The sequence below is a fragment of the Chiloscyllium plagiosum genome, unplaced genomic scaffold (assembly GCF_037043375.1).
Source record: "Chiloscyllium plagiosum isolate Xiang-an unplaced genomic scaffold, Cpla_swu_hap1 HiC_scaffold_38, whole genome shotgun sequence".
Lineage (NCBI taxonomy): Eukaryota > Metazoa > Chordata > Chondrichthyes > Orectolobiformes > Hemiscylliidae > Chiloscyllium > Chiloscyllium plagiosum.
In genome coordinates, this window is record NW_028270176.1 from 27,563,030 (window position 1) to 27,574,465 (window position 11,436).

The 11,436-nt window shown below is 50.3% G+C and overlaps 1 protein-coding gene across 1 annotated transcript; it reads right to left on the bottom strand.

Moving 5' to 3' along the window:
- Positions 1–2,017: 2,017 nt before the first annotated feature.
- Positions 2,018–2,650, bottom strand: LOC122544250 (adenosine receptor A2a-like). The gene has a single exon (XM_043683327.2). The coding sequence runs from the start codon at positions 2,648–2,650 to the stop codon at positions 2,018–2,020; it is 633 nt and encodes a 210-aa protein (XP_043539262.2).
- Positions 2,651–11,436: the final 8,786 nt, after the last annotated feature.

The following is an 11,436-nucleotide window of genomic DNA, read 5'->3' on the forward strand; positions in this document are numbered from 1 at the left end:
AATGACAGTGATGACATTGGTGATGATGACGATGATGGTTACAATGACAGTGATGACATTGGTGATGATGATGACAATGATGATGGTTACAATGACAGTGATGACATTGGTGATGATGATGATGACATTGACGATGATGACAATGACAGTGATGACATTGGTGATGATGATGACAATGATGATGGTTACAATGACAGTGATGACATTGGTGATGATGATGACATTGACGATGATGACAATGACAGTGATGCCATTGGTGATGACAATGATGATGGTTACAATGACAGTGATGACATTGGTGATGATGATGACAATGACGACATTGGTGATGATGACAATGATGATGGTTACAAAGTCAGTGATGACATTGGTGATGATGATGACAATGACGGAGATGATGATGATAATAATAATAATGACGGTGATGATGATGACATTGACGATGATGACAATGACAGTGATGACATTGGCGGAGATGATGACAATGACGGTGACGATGATGACAATGACAATGATGACATTGGTGATGATGATGACAATGACAATGGTTATAATGATACCTCACCAGACAAAAGAGTTAAAGGGACAAACAGGGTGAGCAACAAAGTAGGATTGACCCCACAATTAAAGCACCCATGACCTTATTAAATGGTGGAGAATATGTGAGGTAGCAAATGCTAATTGATCCTACTAATTGATTTGTCAGGATTGCTTCTGACATGTGTACTGTGAGCAGTACTTTCTACCAATGTCTTAAGTCAGACGTGGCCTCGATCACCAGTCTGGTGTCCTTAAGAGAAGGAGACCTGCTGTCCCTAACTGATCTGGCCCACGTATACCTGTGACCTACAGCGGAGCAGCTGGGTGAAGGGGACGAGCAAGGCAGTCACTTCAAAAGCAATTAGGGACAAACAGTAAATGATGGTTTTGCCCATATTTCAACAATGTTATCAAACTCACAACCTGCCACCTGGTCACTGGCCCTATTGCTCCGTGGCAATGCCTCAATTTCAAATGTATATTTTGCTTTTAAATCCCATCTTCGACATCCCTTCCCTATCTCTGTAACCCCCTGCAGCCCCTACACCCCCTCCCTATCTTTGTAACCCCCTCCAGCCACTATACCTCTCCCTATCTCTGTAAGCCCCTCCAGCCCCTACACCCCCTCCCTATCTCTGTAACCCCCTCCAGCGCTACACCCCTCATTATCTCTGTATCCTCCTCCAGCCCCTATACCCCTCCCTATCTCTGTATCCCCCTCCAGCTCCTACACCCCCTCCCTATCTCTGTAACCCCCTCCAGCCCCTATACCCCTCCCTATCTCTGTAAGCCCCTCCAGCCCCTACACCCCCTCCCTATCTCTGTAACCCCCTCCAGCCCCTACACCCCTCCCTATCTCTGTAACCCCCTCCAGCCCCTATACCCCTCCCTATCTCTGTAACCCCCTCCAGCCCCTACATCCCCTCCCTATCTCTGTAACCCCCTCCTGCCCCTACACCCCTCCCTATCTCTGTAACCCCCTCCAGCCCCAACTAGACTTAATTATGAGGTTCTGAATATATACAACAGTCCCAATAAGCAAACCCCCTTTAAAAAATAGTAATAATGGAACAAATGCTTACAGTTGAACTTAGAAGGACAGAGCGAGAGAGATACTTTTTTTTCAGCAACCTGTTTCCACACAGCTCACTGTTGAACTCCCAACTAGTTCTGGACTGAACCGCTCAGCTAGAGAGCTGACCATTCCCCTTTCATTATGCAGGTCATTTCTAAAATATGATCACTTTGGCCTGAAGTCTCATTTGTTTCCACATACACAAAAAGGCCTCTCAATACCCTTTAATCTCTGTACCAAACCAGTCTAATCAGAACTGGGAGTTGTTTATTATCCATCTGAAAAAAAGACTATGGACACAATATCTTGGAGAAAAGGAACAGCTTTTAGAAAGAAAGGAATAGCTTTGTGACAGGAGGCAGGACACGCTCTTGGACGTTGGTCGGCCAAATGTGTTGGAGGCTACGGGCGCGTGACGTGGAATACAGGGCTGACCTTTGACCTGGCGAGGCAAGACTTGTATTTGGAGGCACCCGGCAAGAGTTGGACAACAACGGCCTTGAGCGCGGTTCCAAAGTCCTTCTTCCTCAGCGCGTAGACCATCGGATTAAGCAGCGAGTTCAGGTGGGAAAGCGCCACCATCAGGTTGACCAGCCAGGGGGACGGGCAGCAGCTGGGGCAGAAGAAGGCCAGGCAGTTGACCAGGTTGAGGGGCAGCCAACAGAGGCAGAAGAGGCCCATCATCAGGAAAAGGGTCCTGGCGGTGTGGACATCGCAGCGCTTGGCCGACCTGAACTGCTGGTTGCTGACGTACCGACGGACGAGGTGGAAGGAGTGGGCGTAAACGGCCAGCATCGTCGAGAGGGGCAGCAGGGTCCAGCAGAAGAATATGAAGTACACCAGGTAGTTGAGGGATATCACGCGACGGAAGGAACAAGGACCCGCCCTGCTGAGGTTGGCGACTCTGGCCACTTGGAAAGGCCGGGGGAAGAAGCCCAGAAGAGAGACCCTCTCCCCCAGCAGAGACCTCTCGGCCACCAGGCTGACGTTGGGCGTGGGGGCATCGACGGATGTGTCCAGGCCGTTCCATCCCATCACCGGGGTGAAGCCAATGATCAGTGCCGAGATCCAGCAAATGGAGATGGCCATGGTGACCCGCCTCTTGGTGACCAGGATGTGGTACCTGAAAAACGGTAAAGGAGCCAATGATGTGAAGTTTGTTAGTGGTGGGAGTTCTCAGCCCAACAGGTCTGCTCCTACGTATGTCCCTCAGTACGGCTGCAGTATTCCCTCCCAAACAAGAAAGGTTTGCATCCGGACAGTAACTTTTACCATCGCACATCTGGGAATGCTGCACTCCCTCAGCACTGACCCTCCGACAGTGCTGCGCTCCCTCAGCACTGACCCTCCGACAGTGCGGCACTCCCTCAGCACTGACCCTCCGACAGTGCGGCACTCCCTCAGCACTGACCCTCCGACAGTGCGGCACTCCCTCAGCACTGACCCTCCGACAGTGCGGCGCTCCCTCAGCACTGACCCTCCGACAGTGCGGCACTCCCTCAGCACTGACCCTCCGACAGTGCGGCACTCCCTCAGCACTGACCCTCCGACAGTGCGGCGCTCCCTCAGCACTGACCCTCTGACAGTGCGGCACTCCCTCAGCACTGACGCTCTGACAGTGCGGCACTCCCTCAGCACTGCCGCTCTGACAGTGCGGCACTCCCTCAGCACTGACCCTCTGACAGTGCGGCACTCCCTCAGCACTGACCCTCCGACAGTGCGGCACTCCCTCAGCACTGACCCTCCGACAGTGTGTTGGATGGGTGAGCAGCTGGGTTTGGGACAAGCTAACATTGACAGGGTGTTGGTAGATGGTTGCATCGATCATGGGGTGCGTTAGATCACTTCTTTGACGCCCTCTACAACATGTGCCAAATGCCGAAACTGTAGAATTAAAGACAAGTTTTTACCTGCACGGCTGGCGGATTTTCAGGTGGGTGTTGATGGCGATGGTCTGCAGGACGAAGACTGAGAACTGGGTGGTGATGAGCGGCCAACAGGCAAGGAGCAGGCAGCTGTTGAAACATAGAGTCAGATCTAAGCTCAGCATGATGCTGCAGGGCACTGCAAGAGCACCCACGCTCAAATCCGCTAGCGCCAGGCACGCAATGAGACAGTTGGTGAGTGTTCTGACCTCCCTGTGTAAGTAGACGGTCACACAGACCAACAGGTTCACACCAATGACACTCAGACCCAGTGTAGCCTCCAGCCCAATGAACAGCGCATCTACTCCCATTGCAATGTTAACCTTTCCTTCCAAGAGCCTCCTTCAGATCATCTTGACCAGCTGACTGGAAACCAGGAGGGGGGGGTCAGGGAAATAGAATCGTGTTCTAAACACCCAAAAGGTACCCTGGAAGTAAAATGAGAAGGGGGGGGGGGGGGGGGGAGAGGGATTGTTTCAAAGAACTAATAATCAAGAAAAGTTACTACCCCTGCTCGGAAACAGGTTTGAAAAGAAATAGTTCACAATTAATGAGGAATGAATTTGTTCTCTAAAGCTTGGCGAGCTGATATTTCGATGCTGAGATTTCATGTCTTGCTTCTGTTTGAGGTCTGAAAGGGATCAGCAAAGTTCAGTCATGCATGTTCTTGAGGAAGCACTCAAAGACTCTTATCAGATAACACCACAGTTCACGGTAAACATTAGCAACTGTCCATGCATGTTGGCTTAAAAACAAAGGCAGAGATCAGAGATAAGTGGCACAGCCCGGTGTGTTGCTAAGAGAAGGTGAGTGGGAGCCATCGTGGACTTTGTAAAATGTATCTCAGATCAATAAACGTCAGCCAAGGTCTCCCAGCACAGGACTCATCTGCTTTAATTCACCTCCCTGAGCAGATTCCTGACTCCCAGCAAATGACAGAATCTGGAAGGACAGTGTTGGAGGATACCAGGGTGGGCACTTGAAATGGATATCATGGCACTGGGACATGTTACTGGCTTCGTTGTTTGAGGAAAGCTGCTACCAAAAGATGCAGGCTTGGAGGGTTTGAGCTATAGGGAGAGGCTGATTAGGCTGGAGCATGGGAGGCTGAAGGACGACCTTATAGAGGTTTATAAAATCATGAGGGGCGTGGATCGGGTAAATAGACAAGGTCCTTTCCCTGGGATCGGGGAGTCCAGAACTAGAGGGACATAGGTTTAGGGTGAGAGGGACCTAAGGGGCAACTTTTCACACAGAGGGTGGTACATGTATGGAATGAGCTGCCAGAAGAAGTGGAGGAGGCTGGGTGGGTACATGAACAGGAAAGGTTTTGAGGGATTTGGGCCAAGTGATGGCAAATGGGACTAGATTGGGTTAGGATATCTATTCGGCAGAGATGAGTTGAACCAAAGGGTCTGTTTCCGTGCTGTACATCTATGACTCTATGGCTGACATTAGGCAGACATCCGAAGGGTAGAGGTGGCTTTTTGTAAAGGTGAAGTATATACATGCAACAGGCAAACACAAGATTGTAACCAGCGAAATATCCAGGAGATTGCTGTCCACCTTCCTCAGAAACCAGGACGATGAATGAAAGATCCATGGAAGAAAATCAAAGCCTTTGAAATGTGATTGCTGAGGCCTACGTTAAATGTTCTACACACACACACACACACACCAGAAGAAGTGTTTGAGATAACAAGAGCAAACAGAACCTAAAAAGGACGTGAAAGTGAGGACTGCAGATGCTGGAGATTAGAGTCAAGAGTGTGTTGCTGGAAAAGCACAGCAGGTCAGGCAGCATCCGAGGAGCAGCAGAATCGATGGTTCGGGCAAAAGCCCTTCCTCAAGAAAGGCTTCTTAATGAAGGGCTTTTGCCCAAAACGTCGACTCTCCTGCTCGTCGGATGCTGCCTGACTTGCTGCGCTTCTCCAGCGCCATTCTCTAGAATTTAAAAAGTGACATCTGGGAGAGAGAATATGTTCTCTCCCACATCTGTATTCTGTAGGACATCTGGGCACATTCTCTGGTCAGGGTTGTCTAACTTGTTTAAGGAAAGACTAGACAACAGGAGTCACAATACACCAAACATCGGTATCTTTCTTCACGTTCCCTTGATGCTGTCCTTCTGCAGTCATCAACCGAACAGTCACAAATACTTATCGGTCTGTGAGAGGGTTACATAGTACAGTGTAATTCATCCTCCAGAGGCTTTCAAAATCTGGGGGTGTTGTTGCTTTCAGGTTTCATTCTCTGTAGGTCAAACCTGGCTATCTGTCCGTTTTTTTGTGTAGGTTCCTCAGTGTGTTGTTTATCCTATTGGTGAGCTGTGGGGTGGGGTCAAACTCCCTCTTTCAACCTAAATTTCAACGCAAATTCAACCCAAACTCTGGGTCAGATTTGTGGATGACACCTTTCTAATCATTAAAAACACAGAAATAGAGAAAACACACCGGATCATCAACGCCACACTCACAGGAATCCGATTCACGAGAGAGGAAGAAAAGGATATCCAACTCCCATTCCTAGACGTGATGGTACAGAGAACACCGAATGGAGAATTCACCACAAAGGTACACAGGAAAGCCACCCACACAGACCAAGTCCTGAACTACGAAAGCAACCACCCCAACACACACAAAAGAAGTTGCATCAAGACACTGTTCAAAAGGGCCACAACACACTGCAGTACACCAGAACTGCAAAAAGAGGAAGAAGAACACCTATACAATGTATTCGCCAAAAACGGATACCCGCGCAATTTCATCAACAGATGCCTAAGGGAAAGACAACGGAATGAGGACATGCCGCAATCCAAAGGACTAGACACACTACCATACATCATTTCTGAACTGACAGCCAGACTACTGCGACCACTAGGACTCATAACAGCACACTCTCAGACAACAACTCACTAGGACGAAGGAACCGATACCCAGCATGAGCAAAACCAATGTAGTGTACAAAATCCCATGCAAGGACTGCACAAAACACTACATAGGACAAACAGAAAGACAGCTAACGATCTGCATCCATGAACATCAACTAGCCACGAAACGACACGACCAGCTATCCTTAGTAGCCACACACGCAGATGACAAGCAACATGAGTTAGACTGGGACAACACTACTATTATACGACAATCCAAACAGAGAACAGCCAGGGAATTCCTAGAGGCATGGCACTTATCCACAGATTCAATCAATAAGCACATCGACCTGGACCCAATATACCGACCACTGCAACGGACAGCTGGAACTGACAACCGGAAGCGGCAGGGACAGGCCACTATAAATGCCGGAGGAAAGATCACAGAAGCGCTTCACAGGAGGCTCCCAAGCACTGAGGATGTCACCTAGACAGGGGACGAAACGTCTGCAACACAAATCCCCAGCTCGGCGAACAGAACCACAACAACGAGCACCTGAGCTACAAATCTTCTCACAAACTTTGAACATTAGCGGCATGTGGAAAATCTGTTTTTATGAATCGAGTGGTTAGGATTCGTAGGTTAGACAATTAGATCATTATCCCAAGTGGAAAGATTTGCAGAGCTGCAAGGGAGAGACAGGGGGAGTTTGAGTCGACGGGTCACCGGCTGGCATGGCCTGATGGACAGAATGGACTCCTGTTGCCATTCCCTGATTCCATGTGACATGATACAAGGTTCATTCCCCATTGAACCTCTAGATGGCAGACTGTACCACAATCGAACAGAGAAATAAATTGTTGCTGGCCTCGGTGGTCTGATATAAAAGCAGGAAGTGCAGGTCTGCAAACTTTGTAGAACAGTCAGCCTCTGTCTGCGAGATGCCATTTCAATCCACCATCTCACTCTGATGCTAACATTTCTGCCCAAGGCCTGTTGCAGTATTCCAGCACACAGGCTCATATTGCAGACCCAGAAAGGCAGGAGGCTGGGGGAACACAGCAAGGCAGGCAGCGTCAGGTGGTGGAGAAGGCGAAGTTACGGGTCTAACCATTCTTCAGGTTACACCCGAAATGTTGTCTTCTCCACCACCTGACGCTGCCTGCCTTGCTGTGTTCTCCCAGCCTCCTGCCTGTCCCTCCTGATGCTGCCTGCCTTGCTGTGTTCCCCCAGCCTCCTGCCTGTCCCTCCTGATGCTGCCTGCCTTGCTGTGTTCTCCCAGCCTCCTGCCTGTCCCTCCTGATGCTGCCTGCCTTGCTGTGTTCCCCCAGCCTCCTGCCTGTCCCTCCTGATGCTGCCTGCCTTGCTGTGTTCCCCCAGTCTCCTGCCTGTCCCTACTGATGCTGCCTGCCTTGCTGTGTTCCCACAGTCTCCTGCCTGTCCCTCCTGATGCTGCCTGCCTTGCTGTGTCCCTCCAGCCTCCTGCCTGTCCCTCCTGATGCTGCCTGCCTTGCTGTGTTCTCCCAGCCTCCTGCCTATCCCTCCTGATGCTGCCTGGCTTGCTGTGTTCTCCCAACCTCCTGCCTGTCCCTCCTGATGCTGCCTGGCTTGCTGTGTTCTTCCAGCCTCCTGCCTGTCCCTCCTGATGCTGCCTGGCTTGCTGTGTTCCTTCAGCCTCCTGCCTGACTACCTCGGATTCCAGGTTAAAAACAATGACTGCAGATGCTGGAAACCAGATTCTGGATTAGTGGTGCTGGAAGAGCACAGCAGTTCAGCCAGCATCCGAGAAGCAGTAAAATCGACGTTTCGGGTAAAAGCCCTTCATCAGGAATAAAGGCAGAGAGCCTGAAGCGTGGAGAGATAAGCTAGAGGGGTGGGGAGAAAGTAGCATAGAGTACAATAGGTGAGTGGGGTAGAGGATGAAGGTGATAATGTGGACTTCAACAGTTTCCTCATTTCCCCTTCCCCCATCTCACCCCAGTTCCAAACTTCCAGCTCAGCACTGTCCCCATGACTTGTCCTACCGGCCTATCTTCTTTTCCACCTATCCACTCCACCCTCCCCCCGCCCCTGACCTATCACCTTCATCCTCGGATTCCAGCAAATGCAGGTTTTTTTTACTTGTGTTGCTGATTTTGACATGTTAACACCTTCAGGACTCAACAGGGAGGTCAACAACATCAGACTGTAAAAGCCCCTGTTCTGTCAGGTCTTTTCCCTGGGGTGGGCAAATCCAGAACCACAAGCCATAGGTTTAGGGTGAGAGGGGAAAGATTTAAAAGAGACCTAAGGGGCAACATTTTTGCACAGAGGATGGTGTGTGTATGGAATGAGCTGCCAGAGGAAGTGGTACAGGCTGGTATAATTACAACATTTAGAAGTCATCTGGATGGGTGTATGAATAGGAAGGGTTTGGAGGGATATGGGCCGGGTGCTGGCAGGTGGGACTAGATTGGGTTGGGATATCTGGTCGGCATGGACAGGTTGGATCAAAGTGTCTGTTTCCTTGCTGTACATCTCTATGACTCTATAACATGCAGCTTCAGTTGGCAGTTAGGAAGGCAAATGCAACATTAGCATTCATTTTCAGAGAGCTGGAACACCTGAACAGGGATGCAATGCTGAGGTTGTATAAGGCACTGGTCAGATAGTGTTTGGAATACTGTGCGCAGTATTGGGCCCCATTTCTAAGGAAGGATGCGCTGACCTTGGAGGGGGTCCAGAGGAGCTTTACAAGAACGTTCCCGGGGATGAAGAACTTGTCATATGAGGAACTCAACTTATCATTGACTGGAAGCATCTTCCTCATGACTCACAATCCTACCTAGTTTTGCTCTTTGGAGGAGCAGTGTGGATTCAATGGGCCGAATGACCTGCTTACACACTGTAGGGATTCTAGGCAAATATCTTTCTGATTCTCTGGGCTCCACCTCCATCTATTGTTTACTCTGTACCTGTCCACAATCCCCATCTTCAGGATTTATTAACATTTTCCTAGCTACCATCAGCTCTGAAGAAGGGTCACTGGACTGAAACATGAACACTCTGCAGACAGAGTCAGAGAGATGTACAGCACGGAAACTATTGGGTGAATTTGCATTTGCAGATACATCCTATTTTGCTCAAAAAGTGCACAATCTGCAGGCAGTCAATCCATATAATATTTTAAAAATTCCTACTTTGAAAAGAGAGCCAATCTGACTCAAGATTGGGATACAGATAAGACTCTAACCTCACAATGGTCTGAGCTGAGGTGTCACCTGTTTTTATAAATCCTGAAGTTGTCTTCAGAATTTGACTTAAAAGTAAGTTCTGGGAAATACATATTCATGAACCAGAACCTGCAACTCATTCTAAAAGATGAAACAACAATCTAGCTAAGAAAGAGTGGGAAATTGTTTCTGTCAGGCGGGGATACCAGGACTGGTGGGCACAGCTTTAGAATTAGAGGGGGTCAATTTAGAATGGAAATGAGGAGACATTTCTTCAGCCAGAGAGTGGTGGGCCTGTGGAATTCACTGCCATGGAGTGCAATGGAGGCCAGCACATTAAATGTCTTCAAGGCAAAGATTGATAAATTCTTAATCTCGCAAGGAATTAAGGGATTAGGTTATTTACAGTGTGGAAACAATTTCCCTTTTGCACAATTGATTCAAACATTATGATTAGGTTAGATTAGATTCCCTACAGTGCGCCAACAAGTCCACACCGACCCTCCGAAGAGTAACTCACCCAGACCCATTCCCCTACACCTAACACTATGGGCAATTTAGCGTGGCCAATTCACCTAACCTGCACATCGCTTGGACTGCAGGAGGAAATCGGAGCACAGGGAGGAAACCCACGCAGACACTGGGAAAATGTGCAAACTCGAGGGTGGGAATTGAACCCGGGTCCCTGGCGCCATGAGGCAGCAGTGCCACCCTGCCGCCCAAATATGGGAAGAGTGTGGGTAAGTGGCGTTGAAATGCCCATCAGACATGATCGAATGGCGGAGTGGACTCGATGGGCCGAATGGCTTTACTTGCACCCCTATTTCTGATGGTCTATGGTCTTACAATGTAGGTTTGTTCAACATATTGTTTCGGTTACGTGACACTATGATCTTTTGTTGTAAATTCTGTGTCTTATGGTGCTGATCCACAGCTACTTGACAAAGGGGGCAGTGCACCGAAAGCTAGTGTTTCCAAATAACCCTGTTGGACTGTGGCCTGGTGTTGTGAGAGTTTTAACTTTGTCCACCCCAGTCCATCACCAAACCCGGAAGGGAGAGTGCAGGTGAATGAGGGGCGTGGTCATGACGAAATGTGGGAGTGGTTGAGGCATGGGGCGTGGCTAAGACGGAATGGGGCGCGTTCAATGGGGGCGCATGCGCGGTTACGGTGGAAGGGGGCGCAGACACGCAAAAAGGGGCGGGGTTAAGAGGAAAGTGGGCGCATGGATAGGGGCGTGGCCTGGGCTCAAATTGGGGCGGGGCCAGCTGGGAAAGCGACCGAGGGGGCGCGGTTGCGGCGGGGGGGGGGGGGGGGAAGGGCGTGGTCAAGCCGGGAGAGGGCGCGGTTGAGTCACGGAGGCGCGGTCAACGAGGAAGTGGGTGCGGTCCAGGCGGAATGGGAGGGCGTGGTAAAGTTCGTGGGGGCGTGGCGTATGACGGACAAAGGGGCGTTGTCACGTAGGAGGAGGCGCGGCCGACACGGAAATGCGGCGTGGCATTGAAGAGAGCGGGCGCGGCAAACGCGGAACGCGCGTGGGCGTGGCAAACGCGGAATGGGCGTGGGCAGTGCCGGCGGGGGGGCGTGGTTCATGGCTCGCCCTGCGTTTGAATGGTGGGAGATTTGAAGGGGGCGGGGCGCCTGCGCAGTGGGGTGTGTGCGCCGACCCGGGCAGGTGCTCGAGCGCCGTTGGGTTTCATTTTTGGCGCGCTTTTCCGTTGTGGGGTTTGCAACAGCCCCTTTAATTGTTGTGTCAATTTCAGGGCAGGGCAACAAAAACCTTTCCCTATCTTCCCAAATATCCACTATCCCGG